The 21,742-nt window shown below is 41.3% G+C and overlaps 1 protein-coding gene across 1 annotated transcript; it reads left to right on the top strand.

Annotated features, from left to right (window-relative positions):
• The first annotated feature begins 1,444 nt into the window (after nt 1-1,444).
• Nucleotides 1,445-19,874, top strand: CA12 (carbonic anhydrase 12). The gene is made up of 10 exons (XM_052672057.1): nt 1,445-2,025; nt 5,012-5,032; nt 7,958-8,137; nt 10,130-10,272; nt 11,030-11,125; nt 12,706-12,769; nt 13,217-13,374; nt 14,437-14,563; nt 17,944-18,028; nt 19,197-19,874. The coding sequence occupies exons 1-10, from the start codon at nt 1,935-1,937 to the stop codon at nt 19,273-19,275; spliced, it is 1,044 nt and encodes a 347-aa protein (XP_052528017.1). The 5' UTR covers nt 1,445-1,934; the 3' UTR covers nt 19,276-19,874.
• Nucleotides 19,875-21,742: the final 1,868 nt, after the last annotated feature.

The raw sequence follows: 21,742 nt of genomic DNA, 5'->3' as shown, positions 1-21,742 counted from the left end.
CGCCTTCTCATGAGCCCCACCAATCCATGACAGCCCTGTCCTGTCACCACCTCGGATCGATGCTGAGATGAAAGCCAACTGCCAGAGACCTAACATTTCATTAAGATAGAATCAAACGGCAAACCCTGTTTGGCTGCTGGAGAAAACAGTGTCAGCTGTTTCGGAGAAGTGTTGGAGTTTGTTTGTCGGGGGAGCTCTGGGGGGAGGGTTGTATTTTGCAAGCAAAGCACTTTCTATCCACCAGCTCTGCCCAGGATTCCTCCGGAGGATGTAAAGCCAAATGACAGCAGCACCTGGGCCAGGAGAGGTGTGAAATGGGAAGATGTAAAAAAGTACTTCAGCACAGTAAATTTTTTAAGAATACGAGCAGAAAAGAGAAACGAGGAGATAGTTTGGAGGCATATTTTGGCAGATAGCTCAGTTCAAACCCTCCTACACAAAAGGTCATTTTGTAGACGAGGTCATCTTCAACTGTTACTGATAACAGCCTTAGTGGCTCATCCATTATGTGAAGGATTGTGACAAAATAGTTTCTTGTACAGCAACCTCAGCAGACTCATTGTGCTCCTCTATACAAACATGGTAGGCGGAATGCATTCCTCTCTTTTGGGCAACAGCAATTAATTAAAGATACATGTTAAAAACATTTTTACTCACACCCTCTCTCTCTAAACTGTATCTAACTGAACTAAATCAAACAGACTAAGATATTACAATTAAGTTTTACAAAATATTATGAAATATGAGAGAGGAACTGTATTCAAAGGCAGATACTTTCTAAAAGCCATTCATTACTTGCTGCTGCTCTCTGCAGCCTGGATAGGATCGGATGATAGATAAATAGCACCAATATGCCAGAACTGTGCTTTATAGCACATCCCTACCTAGGATCTAGTTAGAAGTGAGCTATGCTGCAGCCAAATTTCCTTTGCCTTTATCAGCCTCATGCATTATGTTAGGAAAAAATAAGTAAGACTAATAACATGAAAAAATTAAACAGCATTTGATAAATAAAGATGCTCAAAAGTAATATGTGCTACATGGTTGTTACTAAGACATAGTAAGTAGTTAATAACAGTTATCAATAATAATGTACATAACTGGAACAACTGATAGTCTTTCCAATCCCACCTCCCTCTCCTCAGCTATCCATGAAGTATTCCGTTTAAGAGTTTACTCCTCAATCACCTTCAGAAGAGGAAATCATCTACACTCTGTGCTCCTCTCTACCCCTTCCCACACGTCCTGAACATAGCCTCTGCATCTGGGGCAGTTGCTTCATGAATGTTCATTCCTCTCTGCTTCTTGTATTCTCTCAGCTTAAAGAAAAATTCTTCCAGACAAGATGGGCATTTTTTTCCTGGAAGTGTCCATGGTCCCTCAGAAGTATGAACAGTGCCCCACACAGCCTCACTTCTCTCCCCTCCCTTGGCTTCCCCTCCCTCCAGTTCTCACAGTGGCCCTTTATGCTAAAATCACACTAATCCAAAAATGGGAGTTTAGAGAGCCGCTCTGAAATAGGCTGGAAAAACTCTGCCGTGGTCTGGTTCACAAAAGCAAAGGACACATTCTATAAGCTCTCTCTGCTACATAATTTCTTAAGTTCCACATCTTAATTTGCTTTATAAGTACTGCAGTCGATCCCCTCAGAAGTTCTGTAAAATTGTGGTAATCAAGGAAAGGATCAGCTTTCTGAGGGTGATGTGACCTAGAGGCAGGTCTGATTACATCACTTGTTTTGGGATGAGTCCGAGGAGCTTTATAAAAAGCAGACCTGAAAGGAGGGAGAGAGACAAGGAAACAGAAGAGCAATAATTCATTAGCAGAAGGTCTGCACGCGTGCCATTTGCAGTTTGCCAGACACCTACAAGGGAGTTTCTTCAGAGTACAGAGAAACGTGTGAACTGCTGGTATATTACAAGTCTTTCCTTGAGATGTCAGTCAAGAGCTGCAATAGAGCCACGGTCACTACTGTGCTCCTTTTCTTCCTAAAGATACAACTCTCGGTACCAGCCTCACTGAATGGTAAAGTCTTTTGGCTATTTTATTGTTGCTCTTATTGCTGGGTAACTCATGTATAGAGAAAACTAACACTGCTCTTAGTTGTTTTGTCTGTTTGTTTTAACTAATATTTCAGTAGCATGCTCAACACTGTGTATTGTTGCAATCTGCGATTGTTTGGAATCAGTGTCCTTATTTCAAGTTCTCAAAATAGACATTCTGATTTAGAAAGAAAACAGAAATCTGTGCTCCGATGTAGTTCATGTTACATAGCACTTGTGTGCTCAGCATGCCTTGCTTTGTGAGACTGGCCTTCTTCGGTGTTAGTAACACCTTTCTTTGGAACCATAACATCTTTCCCTCTGCTCTTTTTATTTTTAAACCAAACAAAAAGAATGTAAGCCCTGTGAAGCGCCCCATTTCCCATGTAATAAACCTCACTGCCTTATATTTACATGGGACCTGTTTCAGGAGATCAGCACTCCTCACTTTCTTTTTAGGAGTTAATTTTCATCCATTCAAGCTTATTATAATCCACATAGCATGATTATAGGATAGGAGGGAGAATCATAGTATAGAGTAATGTGAGAGCATGAATATTCATGGAAGGAAAAACCTGAAGGTTTGCACGTAATCCAGAGCAGTCTGCTTCTTGTGCAGCCCCACCAGGATGAGTATTTTGCCAGGTTTTCAGCATGAGCTCCACAGGGTGGAATTCCAAACTTTTCAGCTCAGCCTGTTATTTCAGGCATTATTTCCTCTGAAAAAATTGCTAAATGGCAGAATGTCCCACCTGAAAAGCATAGGCTTTTAGAGCTCAGTGCTCTGCAGAACGACAACACTGAAGGCCTGGAAGTGAAAAGATGTATTGAAAAGGTATGTCTGACAATGCATCCTGCAGGGAAATCTGGGGAACTCCTAGCTTGGAAAGAGCCAGCTGGTGCCAACAAATGGTATGAGCTACAGCACCTGCCTGTTTTTGACATCTTCCCAAGTCAGAGACCCAAATAAGATGCAGATTGTCACAACTTTCCCCTCCCAGTTTACTTTAGGCTCTAGGAAACTCCTCTGTCATATGCAGGCATGAAGCTGTGTTATTCATCAGCACTCACTGCAGGACAAGCACAGAGGCAGGAAAGCCCTCCCTGGGGCTGCTGGTAGTACCCTTCTAGGTGTGAATCAGACTTCTGTCCAAATTCAGGAGGCTGTATAATAGTCTGCTTCATTCTAATTTCATTATCAAGCAGAGTAAACATAACACCAATCTTGCTCACAACATCAGGATGACAGTAAATCAATTCTGTAGCTCTGACATGTTCTTTCAGACAAAATCAAGAAGATTCTGCCATCTGTTGTTTGCTCATCTCCCTCATAGCCCTAGCTATAATTGTGCTTATCAGTAAAGGCACAAGGGTAGTGAAGCACAGAGCATCAAAGATGTTCACAGGCTAAGGAAAATTTCACTTGGTAAAAGACTTAAAGTTTTTATTTATTTTTATTTGAAATAAAAGCCCAAATTGCTGAAAATCTTTGAAATTTCTTGTCTTAAGGTTGTTCTATATTATAAATATACGTGCATATATTTACGGTTTTGATACCTCTTGCATATATTAACATGAAGTAGGAGCAGGTGTGGAGATCAGCTATTTATTTCAGTTAAGCCAATGCTTCTTCAAACGCTGCTCAAATGAGGATGTGGGGATTTCTAAAGCACGTTGACAGTTGGTAACTATCTGTGTGCAAGCAGTACCTACAGAGCGTGCTGACCACAGGACACAAGCAGCCCCAAAAACCTCAGTGAGGGACAATCCCAGCAAACAGGAGGGGAGGAGCAGATCAGGTTTCTCATGTAGCAACTGAAGACAGTGCACGTACTCTCCTGCAGAAGGAACCTGGGGAATCCAGCCAGGGTGATTACACACATCTCGTTTTGAAAACTCCACTAAACAGCAAGGCTCACTGGTCCTGATGTGCTGGAACCACAAGCTTAGTGTTTCCAGCATGTATCAATACGTAAGAGCAAAGAGCAGCTGTTTTGCACATCCCCACAAATTAATCCCAAACACTTCACACAACAGTTTTTGGCTAAGAGCTGTGAGTACACTGCAGAGTACAAAAAACAACGACATGAATCAGGTTCTGAGCAAATGCGTGCACCTAAGGATAAATACCTGCTGCACACATGCATACACAAGCACATGGAGTGTTTGCAGGACTCGTCACCCAGAACTGCCTCTTAAGCCTGATAACCACAATTGCTCAGGTCTGCCAGGACAAGTGCCAGTAATTACACAGCAAGTTGAATGACTCTAAGTAGACTGGGGGAAAAAAAAAGAAAAAAAAAAAAAAAAAGGCATTTAAATAAAGGCATTTCAAAAGGCATGCAAAGGCACTGTTCCACATTCTGTTCCTTAAGCAACAGATGAACATTGATTATTTTAGCACCCGCTCAACCCCCTGGGATTTTCTGAGTTATGTTGGTTCCTTTATCACATCCTCTTTTTCCAAAGCCCGTGTATTTTCTGTATGGTTCAGCTGGCAAATCCCAGAGAGCCTGTGCAGAAAGGACTGCCTCTCATTTCTCAGGGCAGCAACAGGCAGTCCCCTGATGCGTTTCAAACAGCTCAATTAGGCATGGGGATTTTGATGACAAATTCATCCTGCCTACACTCCTTATTTGTCTCACTAGAAGAAATCGGGGATGCCTACATACAGTCTGTGGCTATTAAAAAAAAAAAAGGGAGAGAGAGAGAAGAAAGAAGTTTGGCCCCAGAATTTAAGCAACCACAAGAAAGTCCTAGGCAAAATCTCTGAATAACCCTAGTCATAATGTGGTTGGGAAGGGCTCATAGCCTTTGAAAACTTCTTTGTTTTGCTCAACATCTGGACCTAGAAAGTCAGATGAAAGTGAGTTTCAGTACATGGATTCAAGGGGCGATTTCTTTCTTTAATTCACAGTGTAAGCTCAATTTCAAAGACTCACACTAATATTTTGTTTGTTTTTAAACAGGGTCAAAATGGTCCTATATTGGTAAGTACTAACTAATTTGTGCATTAATTAACTAGAGACTAAAATTAACTAGAAATCTTATTTTAAGTGAACAAATCCTCTGGCCAGAATTTCCCCATTCAGAGCTGTGTTTCACACACCACATGCTCACAGAGAAGCAGCCTGTACTGAGAATTTCAGCAAAAAACGCTTCTTCATAAACCCTTGGAGCAGCCAACAACTCCAGGAATCTCTGTGATTTAACTTGCTGCTGACAACTGCTCGCTTTGCCTGTGCTCCAGATCAGCACAATGTGTGAGAGAAAACTGCCAGCTGACATGTCTTTAGGTATTACTGTAACCATCAGCATATGTATACAGATTTCATATTCTCCTTTAGCAAAAATTGTTCACCATACTTTGAATAAAAGAAGCTTGGGTTTTTCACCTTGCCAGCAGGAAGCAGATGAGCCTAACTGTGCTGGTTAGTAAGGAAAACAACGCTTCTTTTACTACCAGCAAAGGAGAAGTTCTGCCCTTCTTCCCAGGGCCACGCATGTTCAATTTAGTTACTTCTGCAGGAATTTGGGGGAATTTTGGTACCAGTGTTTTATTCAGACTGTGTTCCTGACACAGTACACAGCCTCATGCCTTCCAGCTAAGTGCTTTGACACTGCAATCCTGTTTCTAACGTAGCTATTTTTTCCTTCAACTGCTGTTTTTTTAAATCTATTTAGAAAACGTATACAGGCAACTTCAAAAAAATCAAAATAGCAATTGAAATGCACAGAAAGTTTCTTTTCCAGAAAAAAGGAATGTTGATCTGCACAGAGAAGAATGGCAATTGGAAAGACTGCAGTCAAAGCCAGAACTTATCCACCATAATCTCCTACTGACTCTGAGTCGTTATGGCAGCCTCCACCTTCCATCGTTTTTAACTTTACCCCTGTAAAAGCTTGCAATGCTCCCCAGTAAAATCAAGTCAACAGTAGAACAAAGGAAGTCAGGCCACTGTAGTCAGTGCAGGCTGATCTCAAGATTGAGGGTCAAGGTACAAGGTTGAGGGTGCAGGAGAAATTCAGGTGCCAATGGATAGAACTGGAGATCTGTGCTTCACTTTGGATTCTGCAATTCCTCTAACTTCCCACTGCACACACACGCAAAAGATCTACACGTACAGGCTGTGTGAAGGTAGACTGAGCTCAGACTGCGCTCACAGCAAAATGGAAACCATGTGGTCATGTTGCTGTGGCACGTAGCCTGGACTCTCAGCCTTCACTATTGACTCAGCCCTGGGCTAACTGCAGCTGTACAGCTTCCAGCTGGCTGAAAACAGGGGCAGAGTGCTCTGCGTGACTGCAAAATACCACAGACATTCCCTGTGCTACTGACCCAGTGCATTTTACTACTTAATTGACTACAGATTAAGAGAACTTGGATCTTCTGTGAGAACCTCGAGCAACATGAATATACACTGATCATCAGAGCAAAAGACTGTTGGTAACACGGGCGCCTCGTAGACCCACTTTCTTCTTCTGTTGGTCAGCCAATGTGCAAGTCCCACAAGCACTGTCATCCTTTAAGGGCCATCTGCTGTAACATCCTACTGAGATGACAAAAAAAGTCACAAGTGCTATTTTGGGCTTGGAAAAGAAAAAAAATCAAGGAACTAAATCTATTTACTTTAAGAGAAGCAAGAAACAGCGTCCTCTGTAAGTACTTCCAGATGAACGCAAGCATGCTCACAGCAGGCTCTTCAGTTTCCAAGCAAAAGACTTTAAGGGGCTGCTATCTAAATGAAGTCAAATCTAGACAAATTCATTGTGACAAGCAATCTTCCACGGAGAGCAACTATCCATTGGGCAAGAATGAAGTATCTCTTATCTGCAACAGTTCAAGAAATACTTTTTTCTTTTTTTTCCCCTCAAAATATAGCCTCTTTAAAGTTATAATTGATCCAAGGAAGTCCAATGGCCTGGGTTACCAGATCAGTCTGTGTGACCCCAAGAGATCTTCCTGCTTTAGAAAGAATCAATGAATCTGCAAGTATTAGAGAGAAACGAAAGTTACAAGCACTTCTTCTGGTATTTAAACCCAAAAAGTCCCAGCTTAGAGCTTGTGAACAGCTGCTTGCTATTAATACGTAATTAAATAGACCAACAATGTCTTGATGTTATCTATTCTTACTAGACTGCCTAGGGCAAAAGGCTGTGAGGAAAAAATTCTGCAAGAGTCTGATCAAGTTATTACAGGTCAAATTACCATAACACCTCTGCAAATTAGCTTTTTACTGTGATGTAGGTAACACTGCGAGATGGAGCGCAACGCTTTGTATGATAAGGAGAGGTTTACAGGGATCTGGCTTTCTGTTTGCTGGCAAATACGAGAGCTTTCCTCTGTCAACATGAAGTCACTTCTGTCAGAAATTCTCTTCAGAATGCAGGAATAGCCACATTAACATGCACACGCCTGTAAGTTTTATAGGGAAAAGTAATTCACATCAGTAAATATTGCTGGCATAGATACCGTTTCACTTGTGCGTGAGGACTTCAAGGAGACACAACACCACCATTAGAGGATCAGAAGCACTGCGTTTGGCTGCGGTGCTGTTACCATAGGCCCAATCCACTGAGCTGCCCCCAGCAGGGTGAGATAAAACGGCCGCCAAGGCTGTCCAAAATCAAGGGACGGTGAACAGTCTCTATGTGAGATTTCTGCTGGCACTGCCTCCGCCAGCAAATGCATCTTACTATGATAATAAGGCCCTTTTCAATTAAGTGGCATCCTGGAAACAAGAATTGAGAAAAGCTGAATTAAAAAAAAAAAAGTCTTCAAAATTCAGCAAAGGGTGAAACTTCTGAACATTCCAACTTCTGAATGATAGTTGAATCAGTCTGGGGGAGGGAAAGGCATGTGCTACCTGGACAGAGTTAAGGCTGACAGATGTCAATTTTGTCACTTTATGTAGGTCCTGATGGAGAGAACACCTGGCCGAAGAAATATCCATTTTGTGGAGGAGTATTTCAATCACCAATAGATTTTCACAAAGATATTCTCCAATATGATTCTAATCTCTCACCTTTAGAATTCATAGGCTATAATGTGTCTTCCACTGACCAGTTCACACTGACTAATAATGGGCACTCAGGTAAGGGAGCTCAATGACAGCAAACAATTATGTAGGAAAGTTGCTGGAGTTTGTAATCTAGTATTTTATGGGCAAATCACTTTGATTATCATTTGAAGTTAAGCTATGATGCCTCTTGATCAGCATATGCATATCTAGAGAACACAGTAGGGAAACCTGGGATTGTACAAAGCACAGATGGATTTGCTGCAAGCAGAACTGAAAAACTGTGGTTTTCTTCAATAAATAATAGGCATGTCAAAAACAATTCCTTGCCTTTGAAAGCTTTTCTTCCTACTTTGGCTGAAGTGCTCTGAAATAGACTTGGTGATTATATTAGAAAGAGAGAAATTGATAAAATATGAGTGCAGTTATCTCTGATATTCTAATCAAAGCAGCTCAGCTGAGTTACATGAAGGAAAAAGAACAAAGGAGCACTATTCTGTTCCTATGACTTGAGGTAGAAACCTCCTATAGCGCAGGATAAGACAAATAGATAAAAGAACAGAAAAATAATTAGAAACAGCTTACAAACATGCTCTGCCTGGCTGTATTAAAAGCGTCAGTACACAAAGTAAAAAGCAGAAAGGATGCAGTCACATAAAGAACTGCAATATCTACCGTATCAACACTACATACAGTGACAGTTAAGTTTGTCCCATCATTTTTTCCCTTCATGAGACACTTGAGGACATGTAAATAAGGACACATATAAGACACTTCTTGTATCCTACAAGCATCAAAAGAACCTCTGCAGCCTTTGCCTCTGCTCTTCTCTGGCATGCTCTGTTAAAATGTGCTCACAATGCACTTCTCATTTTTTCCTCATGCTTTCAGTGAGGTAAAGCTGCTGTGTACAACATCACAAACACATTCTTCAGGTAAAGACCAATCTCTCAGTTGGTTCAATGGAAAATCAACTCTTTGTTAGAGTGATCATGACAGCATCTGCTGTTATCTTCTCTCATGGCTAGAGAAGAAATCAGTAGGGTACTTAGGAGTGACTGATGTGACAGTCCTACACACAGCTAAGGCACTTCACTGCCAGTTAAGCCAGATGCAGTTACCTACTTCAGCTAAACAGAACAGCAGACCTCAAGAAATGCTTTTTAGCTAACAGAAAATGTTTGCAGCTGCTCCTTCATGAGTTTTGAGCCTTGCTTTCCCAGCAAATCTGGGACACGTCAGAAACAAATTATATTCTCACTAGAAGCCAGTAAAGTTAAATTGCAAAGCAGATGATATTTTCTTTATACAAATCATTGTTCAATGAAGTACCCAATTTCTCAGTAATCAATGACAATAGAGAACATCTCAATTCCCTTTCTACTGTAATTTATACACAAAATATAAGCTAGCCTGTTCTCATGCTGAGCAGCATTAGCAAATATACAAAAAAAACTCATTCCATCATGCTGAAAGAGGAAATACTAACGCTTTAGGTCAACAGGTATCTTGCTGCTTGACAGCAGCACTCTGGGTTTGACTGAGGAAGGGGGAGGGAGGGAGAGATCAGTAGTTTACTTGGTGTTGACACAGGCTGCTTAGAGAGGATTAACAGACAGAGGAGTTCAATATAACAAGATTTCAAAAATACTATGAAATACTAATTTATTAAGACATTTTAAGCATTATAAGGGGAATTAGAGAAGGCACATGAGCCTAAGTTTTCCTTCAATACTTTGATAACTTTCTCTTTAATAAAGCTGAGATAATTTTGCATTCTTCAAGGAGGACAGAGCAATAATTAGCAATAATTCCCACATTCAGTTCATTTAGTTAAAGAAAGCAGAAAAAGGAATATTCTAAATTCTTCTGAATCGCTTAGGAAGAGTTAATGACAAATAAGTGTTTAGCTCCTATCGACAGACTGGGATGGATTCCAAGTTAAAAATGTAGCTATTCTGCCTTGTTCTTTCCCTACGTATTATGTTTAGCTGTCGTAGTTTTATTTGCCCCCTCCTTAAAAGCTGTGGTATCATTTGCCCCCACCTGCCTTCGGTCTGCTTACAGTGAAAATGCATCTGTCACCTACCATGCACATCAGAAACCTCCCTTTTGAATACACTGCATCTCAACTTCACCTGCACTGGGGAAACAGAAACAAGTCGGAAGGCTCAGAGCACACAGTCAGCGGGAAGCACTTTGCAGCAGAGGTAAGACATGCTCAAATCGATGAGCGAGATAAAGGAGGCCGGACACTGTCTCAAATGGGATCTTTACTTTGGTGTATGACTGAAAAGGCTGCAAGGTTCTAATCCAAGTATTCATGATCTGAGTGTATAATTAAAATATGCTTTTGAACCACAAACAGGGTGGGCTCCAAAGTACTGCAAGTCAGGGAGTTACATTCTAAACTCAGGGCTGGCACTGGGTCTCTTAAGTAACTCCAAGCAGATTGCTTGGTTTCTCTGTAATCTTTTAGCTGCACAAGACTGCTTGGCTGGGTTTGAACAACGTCTTCAAATGCCCTTCTTCTATCTTTATTGGCACTTTTTGCTCCATTGAAGAACTACTTATTATCTTTCCTAATCCTGAATTATGGATTTGGGAATAGATTTTGGAAAGCAGTGCCAATTGGATATTTGCTGCAAAACGATCAAATGAAATACTGTTTTTTTCAGAAACATTTACTAATGCTAGTATTAAAAACAAGATGGCTTGAAGATGAAACAATCATTCTTCTTGCTCCCCAGTCACGTAGACAGGAGGGATACCAGCCAGAGAGAAGCTGGGAAGGGGTATATTTTGCTTTTATCCAGAAAGGATCTCATCATTATGCCCAGAAAGCACTGAAGAATGCTGTTCTACTGCTATTAGCCTGAGATGGCTGCACTCATCTTTTTCAGTTGCTAAATAAAAACATTACCATGCCCACAGCATTATCATGAAAACATATCTCCTTCTCTGCAGGTGCATATTGTACATTATAACTCTGAGAAATATCCAGATATAACAGCAGCAATGGACAAAGCAAATGGACTGGCAGTTTTGGCTATTCTTCTTGAGGTAGGACACAAGACTGGGGGTGCTGTTTGTTTTCTTGCTTTTGTTTTTAACATTCTTTCAATAATTAAGTCATTAGTGAGCTTTAAAGCAACATTTAGGCCAATCCCATCAGCACTACCTAAACAGGTACCCATGTTAGGAAAAGAGGAGCTCTGAGTGCTTCCTCGTGTTTTCCAGTAAAATCACTTCAATTCTTAAATCAATTTTTGTATTCATTTACAAGTTAAGTACTGGTCTAGCTCATCAAACAACAGGCAACTGTGGATTTCAAACCTGCTCACTCAAAACTGCTTACTGTAAGATGAAGCAGTGTCAGCCCAGTAGAAACATACTAACACAACTTGTCCTTTGGCAACTTAAGATAATCAGGATGTGATCATCGTTTTCAGGATGCAAGACTGATTCTGAGAACATCTGAATCACAGACTACTAAATTATAAACAAATAAATTCAGTGCTTTTTTTAGATGACAAGTTTCCTTATTCCCCTCTGAGGCCACACACATAGGCAATTAAAGGTAATCATGATGCTACGAAACAATTCTGACAAGCTTGTATATATATATAAAAATCTATATTTTCTTGAGAATTAAAAGTCTTAATTAATAGAATAAGCTTAACTATCAAGACAATTTTTAATTTTCTGCAGCATAAAGAGTCCTTCACTCAAAGTCTACTTCTACACTTCACTGAAAAAGTGACGATGTCCACAGAGCAAGCTCTAGTTCAAGTGGCTATCACCCCACCTCACTTCCTAGCTCTAAGAATTTGTCATAACTGTGTTACATTTCAGTTCATTTGGAAGTTGCAGCTGTGAAAAACTTCAGAGTACTGTATATTATGCAGAGGATTATGATTTTTTTTTCCCCAAATAGTGGTGTTTAAAATCAAATAAGGGAATGTTGTTAAGTCTGGTGATTAGGTTTTTGAAAACCTTTCAGGAAGCCGGTGGCTTTTACAGTTCAGCTAAGGACAAGAGTTTAACGTGTCTGCTGTCAGAGGAGTTGCTAAGCACCCAAGAATTCATAAGAAAGACACTGATTATTAAACCAAAAAGCTGTTGGTAGCAGTTAAAACACATGGTCTTGCTTGCTAGTTGAGTTACTGCTCCTGCCAGTGGCCCTGCATTACCCAACAGTTCATTCTTCATCTTCATGGTCTATGAGGAACAGTAGACGGAGGAACATCTGTGGGTGGAAAGATGTGGCTTGGACCAGAAAGCAGCAGATGAGCTGGGCAGCATGTCAGTTGAGAACTTCTGTCTATTGATGTTCTCAGAGGAAATGGCTGCTCCTCCTTTGTGCTGCAGGCCGAACAGGCAGAGCAACTCAGTCTTTCAAGTGTGTGCAAAAGGACTAAGCTGCAGTTAAGACCTGAGTGTAACAAAGCACCTTCAACAGCCACAGACAGACTAAGAGTTTTATTGGGACTGGTACATAATATTTCAGTTGCAAAGAGTAATTCTATTTAAATCTGGACAGCATACTCAGTTTCCTTAGGGCAGAGTTCATCAAATACTGCTTGCTGCTGTGTGCAGAAGCACAAGGACCTACACAGTTGTTAACAGTCTGTTCATTACAGATTGGACCCTTCAACCCATCATATGAAAAGATCTTCAGGCACTTCCGGAATGTGAAATACAAGGGTGAGTGACTTTTCTGAAGTATCAGACAGGTACCAGATAGGTACCCTGTGACAGGCTGAACCAGCTGCAGAAACAGTCCTGCAATCCCAGGCAAAGCAGTCATAAAACGAGACACTTTGAATATTCAGTGCATTACTCTGGAGAGTGTATAGCAAGATGCACACAGCCATGGGAGCCTTATTTCCTGCACCAGCTGTTGTTTGGTTAATATGGCTACAGGTTATTGTACAAAATTCTGGTTTGGTATCTATGACAAGATCTGTATATAGGAAACGCAGACTTTGGGGTTTCCTATGTCAAACTGGGATCATCTCCACTTAAAAATATTTTTCTTTTCCTAGAGATCAGACGAAGCACCCTGCTTACTGCAAAGCAGAATCACAGCACTAGTATACCATGCACACGGTAATGAAGCAGCATTTAACACTGTTAAATCCTCTCTTTTAGATCAGATGGTCCATGTCCCTGGTTTCAACGTTCAGGAATTGCTTCCTGACAGACCAGCTGAGTATTATCGCTATGAAGGATCCCTGACAACTCCTCCTTGCTACCCCAGCGTTCTCTGGACAGTCTTCCGGCACCCCGTTAAAATTTCACAAGAGCAGGCAAGTTTACAACACGAGTTGTCCTGATTGATGTTTGTTAAGGAGCAGTAAATGGATTCTGGATTTGTTTTCCTGGATTTATCTTACTTACTTATTGAACTGGAAAGTGACTGTTGGCTAAAATCTTTCAGTTGGGGTGCACGTCACAGAACTGACTTCAATCTATTCACTATAGATTCTTCCCTATTCACTGTAGAGTTAACCCATCTGCAGTTGACCAAAATGATGGGCAGCCAATTGAATAGCAATTGGTATAGCAACAGCTTGAAGAATCACATTGAAGTGAGATTCATTTCTTTTTACCATGTGCTTGTTCCCTGCTGAGAGTCTTTCCACAAGTCACTGTCAGATCGTTTTTGTCAAGGCTTCATGTCTGAACTCCAAACTCTTAAGTTCCCCTGTGCTCTGATCATGACTATCTTAGACATGATAGATTGAGTAGATGTCACTGTTTCTAAAAAGCTTGTGATGTATAATTCGTCAAGCCTGAATCCCCAGACTTTTCTCTTAACTTAAGGCTTTTGTTCTCATCTAAGCTTTGTTCTCACCTAGCTTTTGTTTTCAAGTGGACACTGACAAATTACATAAGCTTGTAATCACTATCTACCAATTCATCTAATTATAAACACAAGGAAAAAATGTTACTAAAAATGTTATTACCACCTTTAATATGAGATTTAATTCCCATGTGCTCCCTGTGATGAGAGTCAATTATTAATTTCATCCACTGTACCAGATTGTTTTACCAAAGCACGAGTTCTTTGGTGAGCTCCTTCATGAAATAGCACTGCTCAGGAGTTAGTCTGTGCTGCAAAGGACCACCACATTTCCTCCCATCCAATTTTCCTGTCAGCTAATTACTAACCAGCCTTTATTTTTTCAGTATATAAAACACACATACAGGTAGGGGTTGCAGAGATGTCACCACTGTTTACACATTACTCTCTATTTGGGCTCACAGGCCACGTAAGACTTCCAAGTATTATTTCATGTGCCCCTTTCTGTTTGACTATGCCTGTACGTTCCAACAGACACTGTCAGTGAGTGTGCTTTGCCTTATAGCTGCTGGCACTGGAAACAGCCATGTACTGCACAGAGAGTGATGACCCAGAACCCCTGGAAATGGTCAATAACTTCCGAAACGTTCAGGAGTTTCGTGAAAGACTTGTTTTTATCTCCTTCCGTGAAGGTAAGCTGTACAAACACTTCTATGCAAAGAAACTGCACACAGTCATTTGGGTAAGCTGGAAGCATGGATGTGGCAGTCCTGTTGCACTGTACCAGCACAGAAGTATCAGGCCCACTCTCCTGCAGATAGCTTTCTTTTTGTTGTTGTTTTTTTCCCCTTCTGCAGGGGTAACTATGTAAGAGTGATGGCATTCAAAGAGCGCATACAAAGTTCTGTCTCACAGCAGCTATCAGACAAGCCACACCAAGCAACCCTTCTGACCCCAATCAAAGGGAAGGAGATGAAGAGAGGCGGACTGTTCGGCCTCCTCATGTTTAGCAGAGCTATCTGCTGTCACTCCAGACACTAAATAGCTCCCTACAGCTGAATGCTTTCAGCCAGCTTAACTGAGCTGGCCTTCTCTCCTCAGTTACATCTCTGGTTCCTAGTAATATCAGGCCTACTTTTGTGCAGACAACAAGTTGAGAAGGAATCACAGCTTTGCATTTCAGGGAGACTGTTCTGGGGTAATTAAAGAGAATTGGAAAAGGTCCTCAAGAGAAACTCAAATTTGATAAGTAAAAATAACTTGTAACACTGTATATTGTATGATCCAGTAACATAACAGAAGCCCATGACATCCTTCTGCTGTCACATGCAGGGTAGGAATCATGCCCTGCAACTAACTGGCTCTGGACAGGCCTACTCATAGCATGATTACCTCTGATACACAAAGCAGAGCAAATTGCAGTACAATTTGCAAACAAACACGACAGAAATCTCAAAAATAACTGACTTCTACTGTTTTGCACTTCTCTAGGACTGAATGTCCCAAAACTGCTAGAGCTTTAATTCCCAAAGTTTGGGGAGAGAGGGAAACCAAGTAAGCTTGGACAATAAGGAACTTAACTTAAATCCATGCACACTTTACTGAAGACATGTTTAAGCAGAAATATTTTAATAACAGGAGTTCTGGAACGAGCAGCTACCATGTGCTAAAACTCAGAATTGTAGGTAATCCAACTGCCACTTTTTCTCTCCTCTCAATTCATGAAAGTAAGCAAGCATATGTTGCTGGTTTGCTAACATGATTCACGACAGTCAGGGATGAGAAATGCTGTTTTCCATCTAGGACTTAAGCTGAATTTTCTGCACCTGTCTACTGTCTCTCTGTAAATCACGCTCAATTCTTAAAGTAATGAGTTACAATCTGTGATCTCAGTAACTCAATACAAAATCAGACAGCATGGTTTTAATCTGGGGATCTAAACACTCCACAGAAATGGGATAAGCATTATTATGTCCATCTAGAGGATCAAATTTGACATTTTTGAAATTGCTGCTGTGACCCAGTGCCAAAGCTAAAAACAATATTTGGCTCTTCCTCTACTAAGCTCCACTGTTTGCTTCCCATGCAGAGGTGACACCTGCTATAAAGGCATTTTCAGTTGTTCCTTAACATTGGCATAACTTGCTAGGGCTGAGTTGTAGGGGTTATTGCCCACCCCATTGTTCTCACCCAAGAACTGGTCTCTATGGCTACAGAAGGCATTTCTCAGTGTTAATTTAATAGAAACCCCATTCAGTTTAAGTACACTTAATTACAGAGGCTCATTGGCCACCAGTGAACCACAGCAAAAGTGTTCTACCCACTGCAAGAAAGGCATTCATCGTCCCCTGTAATCTCACATTCCACCTACTCCAGCCATAAAAGCTCCCTCACAGGTGCAGTCCCTTAACTCAAAAAGGAAAAAAAAACCCTTTCCCCAAAGCACAGCTGAGGTGCACCTGGCTGCTGGGTGCCAGAGGTACCACAGGCAGGAACAGAGCACTCTTGTTGAAAAGGGAAGGAGAGGCCATTCACTGAAACATGGCTTGGGACAACTACAGAAATCTGTGAAAGAAGTTCTGGTGTGCACACTCCAGGCCTCAACCTAAAAGCATTCCTTCGGAGCAACGTTTCTGCCTTTGCAGTGTCAAGTCTGAGGGCTGCTTATCTTCATCAGAGTGCCCATGCCACACAGTGGAGCCACTGAACTGTGCTTTGTGTCCCAAATTCAAATTACTGAAGTATTAGATCATCCAAGTTTGGATGCCAATGACTAAAATCTAAACTCATGCTCACCATGAATAAGCACTAAAGTTCAAAACGCCTCAAATCCTAGAGGATCACTCACCAAAACTCAAACATGCTTAAAATGTATTTTGCCTGTTAGGAACCTGTTCCAATAAAATCAGTTCCACACACACAGCTGAGATTTATTACAGCAATCACAGAATTGCAGGGGTTGGAAGGAACCTCTAGAGACTTGCAGTGCTCACAAATTAAACAGGAACAGGTGTGTAGTGTTGTTAAAAAGCTTTCTATCTGAATTTCCTAAGATGTCCTCATCAAACAAATCTAAAATACGAAGTTTGAGTTTTCCCTACCTCTCCCCTTTAAACTACAAGCTTTTGTTCTGTAATTTTCTATATAGTGTTACATTTTGCTGCCTATGTGATGCACTTTCACTGTAGCAAAACTTGCCTTTACTTAGAGACAATTTCATAGAACATAAAAAAATAGTATGTGAATGAAATATGAAAATGTGAATAATACTCACCTTCATGGTCTTCAGGTCAGCCAAAATAGCAAAAATACTTTTACTGTAAATATTATTTCTTTATCAAAAGTGAGATTATAGTGATAGTGCTTAACATCTCAATACAAACATAAGATCATTCAGTTGTTCACACTGCAATCTGGATTTCATTCTTACCTTTTTAGGTGCCTTTAATCAATGTTATCAAAGACAAAACACATCACTCTTCAGCTGCTCACATTCAATAGTGTCCTGCCATGAAAAAACAACAGGCATCAAATCTAACATCCTTTGTTCCCCAAGTTTAGCTCTTCATTTTTGCTTATGCCGATACGTGACAGCATCAAATCACAGAATCACATCATGATTTGGAATGGAAGGGACCTTAAAGATTACCGAGTTCCAACCCCCTTCTGTGGGCCTGTTGCCACCCACAGATCAGGCCTGCCCACGGCTCCTTTCAGCCCAGCCTTGAATGCCTCTGCAATGGGACACACACAGCTTTCCCTGGGCAGCCTGTGCCCAGGAAGCCAAAGACATCTGCTGTGCCTTTGGCTGCATGTTGGCGTTGTGACTGCAGCAGGCATCTGATTTGACATCCTGACTATGGACTCAGCTGTGGGATTGGGACTTTCTGATACACACCTGTGACAACTTATCCCTTCCATGACTGCAAAAGTGATACAAGTGGCAGAAGGGTAAAATATGGCAGGAAAGTTGCAGATGTGGGAAGAAAGCGTTATGACAGATGAGAGATAAGCAATTTTCCTCCCAAGCAAATGAATTCAACTGCTTTGTATGATTCCCCTTTTCTTCCAGGTGTTCTTGTTTCTGTTGTGATAGCCTGCATTATGGGAGTTCTCATCTTCCTTCTAGTAGCTTGTTGCCTATGCAGGAGGAAAAGGTAAGATGTTCTGCTGTCACAGCACAGGAAAACAAGTCAAACCAACTTTTTTTTCTCTAATACAGAGAAATGCTTCTGTGTCTGAAAACCAGGATGATTTTTAAAGTGGTAACATTTGATCTTTACGATATATTAATTCCTCCCTTGAGACTTTTAACCACAGTAGATGTTATTTCTTCAGTATCATACACTTCAAAGTAGTTCTGTTTTAATGTTTATGTGGCTAAGAAGGATCTACCTAAGGGATTTGCTTCCCCTGCAGGAATGGTTGATTTCTGTGAGAAATAGCACCACAGTTCATTGTACTGACAGTTCCATAGTTAACTACTGTAGCAACGCTTGTCAGAGATACAAAGACAAGAAATAGGAAAAAATATTTGAGAAGGCAAAAACACATCAGTTTAGCTATTCCCACAAACAGTTATGAAATGAGAGTCCCTTTCCAAACTAAACAGGACACATACAAGGGTTAGACAACAAACTCGCAGCTTTTCTGCCTCTCCAATTGCCTTTTTTCGTGGAAGAACAAGAAGTGAAACAAGAGGGAATAATTTTAGAGACAGTCTCCCCAAAGGTCACACTATCTAAGGGGAAAAAATCTGCGCTGACAAGAGGCCATCTAGGGAAAAAAGGCCAATTTCTGGGAAAAAAGACTGACGTGACAAACTTTTGTACAGCCTGCTCATATCACAGAACCACAGAATGGCCAGGGCTGGAAGGGACCTCAAGGATCACGAAGCTCCAACCCCCTGCCACATGCAGGGCCACCAACCTCCCCATTTCATACCAGCCCAGGCTGCCCAGGGCTCCATCCAACCTGGCCTTGAACACCTCCAGGGATGGACGGGGCACCCACAGCCTCTCTGGGCAGCTGTTCCACCATCTCACCCTTCTCTCTATAAAGAACTTCCCCCTGACATCCAATCTAAATCTCCCCTCCCTCAACTTAAAACTATTTCCCCTCGTCCTGCAATAATTTTGTGATTGGCATTGACTTTAGCACACAGGATGTATTCTCCTGAAACCTATGTAACAATGAGTTACTGTGGCATTTGCACCAGTTCAGAGGAAAATAACTTCGTGCTTGAGTAATGGCACTTTTAAAATAACTAACAGTGCTTTTCCTTTGTTGCAATTACAAATATTTAATGTAGTTGTCCTGTTTCAGCTGCAAAAAAGAAGAGAACCGAGAGGTCACCTACACACAAGGCAGGCACCAGAAGGAAGAAGCTATTTCCAAACTATGATGCTGTGCTCTGTCTCGGATGCCCCGCTTCGTTCATAGCACTGACTGATTCTGCACTAGTGGAACATGACGCGCTCTCTTGGAGTGGATTCCCTTGCTCTTGGCTAATGATAAGCTCAGAGTGTTCTACAAGTGTACCAGCCCAAACTTCTACTGGAGCCTTTGTTCTCCTTTTCCAGGGAGATCTGATCAGTGAACATGGCTGAGGGCTAAATTCCTTCCCACACTTACTTCATGCTGGCTGCTTACTGAGTCTGGGTCTTTTAACTGATTCTATAGTTAATTCTAAACTCCAGTTTTATGGTTTGTTTAGCAAAGACTTTCCCACAAGTATTCAAACTTGAAGACACTGAGCAAGGTATGTGACTACTGCTAGATCAGTGTTTTGGTCTTTGGGCAATTTAGGAAAAGCACATGAACACAAACAAGATATTTAAAAGGGCATTTGTCTTATTTATCTTGATATCCTGCTCTTATTTGTGGCATGTATAAGAATGATGTGAGAGATCCTGCCATTGCTGCTGCTTTTTAGCATGCTACTTCCTATTTAATCATGAAATCTTGACTGATTTCAGAGTACATACAACAAATCCAATTATACTGTAGATCGTTTTGCTGATTTGGTTTTCTGAATTTAGTAATTTAATTATTAGAAGGTAATTAAAATTATCTCCTCAAATTTCATAAGATAAGGACTCCCGAGTCTCACTGTGCGTTTTTGAAAGTGAGAAATATGCTTCTGCTGAAGGTGATGGCAAATTGCATCGAGTGCAGAAGGACAAGGTTTATCCAGCCTAGCAGCAGGTGCTTACAGAACACCTGAATTTGACATGTGAAGAACCTCAGCCCACACAACCAAGAAATATATGCTTTCTGTAAGGAAAAGTTGCACGTGAGCAGCTACTATCAGCCTAATGTCAGCTTCTAACTGCTTGGTTCCAGCTGGCAGGCAAAGCCCAGGACTTTTCTACTAAAAGCTGCCAACACGAGGATCATAACATCTTACTGTTACATTTCATCCACTATGAACAGCGTAGTGCTATGGCACACCTTGCACAGCTAAGCTCATTCCAGAAGTTGCTCCGGCTGCACTAGGTTACAAGAAGTTCTATATGGATCACATCTCACGTGTGTAAATCAGATCTGAAGGATTTACTTCAGGCAAGCAACTTTGCATTGCTAAAAAAGCTCCTTAAATATAAGAGCTTAAAAAACAACAACAACAACAACAAAGCTTCTTAACTGCAGCTAAGGCACTGGTAGAAAATAGTGCTCTTTTACTATTACGAAGCTTTCTGGGTTCAAGTAAAATAGCATTTTTATTAATTTTATAGCAAGATCAATGAGTTAAATCTCATTTAACAACTAGCCTTCAACTTCAAATCCATTGTTCATTGCTAAACATGTAAGCTTCGCATTTAAGCATTTATCACTGCAGAAAGCTGCAACACAGATGTGTGGTATCCATGAGGTATCAGCTGTGTACTTCTAACAACCACTTTGCAAAAGTGAAGTTATAAACAAAGACTGATTCTTTTCCCCCTAAATTCAACAAGGCACAAGTTGTTCTCTCTGTGTAGACAGACAACATTATATTGGACATTATCTGGGATGCTGGTGGGCTAAAAGGAAGTCACTCTGCACCAGGAGCAGCAAGTCCCCATGAGGACCAGGATAACAGCACATGGCACCGTGCCACCTTCATTGTGAGGATGCAAGAAAACCTGCCAAGAAATTATAAAAATAATTAAACTCAGCAGCAGGAAGGTAAGCAACCAGACTTCTTCACACGAGATGGCTGGCATTGAACTGCTGGGGACAGTGAAGTGAAAGGCACATCGTTCCAATGGAAACAGCTTTTCCAATGTCCCAGAGTCCCATAGCACGCAGCCCCTCAGAGTGCATCAATCAGACAACGCAGCACTCCTCCCTCGCTGGGCAATACTGGCAGGAGCTCTTCTGCCCCGGCTGCTCAGGAATCTTGTGCAGCCTCAACCATTCACCCGATTCTGTGGAAACTGACCAGTGGATTTCAAAGACACCAAGGCAAGCTGAGAGTAATACGTTCAGTAATGCATAATCTGCAAACGTCAAGGCAACAGACAAGATAATGCTTTTCTCCTGTGCTCTGCAAAAATATCACACGCAGTGAGAGAGCCTTAGCGACACAAACCCTCCTGTGCTTTGCAAGAAGCAAAGGGGAAATGCCATTTCTTCCACAAGCTCCATGACAGCACAAGCCCTCCTCCCAGCAGGGTTGAGTGATGGATGTGGTAATGTCTGGTACGTGCAGCAGGAACCTGGGAACAGCAGGGGTTTCACCAGGATTATTCCAGGGACACAGGCTTTCAAAAAGCCACTGTGAGATTCCATTATTAACCTGCAAGGACTATCCTAACGTCACTTTCTCTTCATTTTTCCTTGGCTTCCTTCTTCTGCTTTAAAACAAGACCATCATTTATGTTCAT

Source organism: Tympanuchus pallidicinctus, unplaced genomic scaffold (genome assembly GCF_026119805.1).
Source record: "Tympanuchus pallidicinctus isolate F22 unplaced genomic scaffold, pur_lepc_1.0 scaffold12, whole genome shotgun sequence".
NCBI classification, from domain to species: Eukaryota; Metazoa; Chordata; class Aves; order Galliformes; family Phasianidae; genus Tympanuchus; species Tympanuchus pallidicinctus.
Note: the sequence above shows the minus strand (reverse complement) of the source record. Positions and strands in the feature narration are given on the sequence as shown.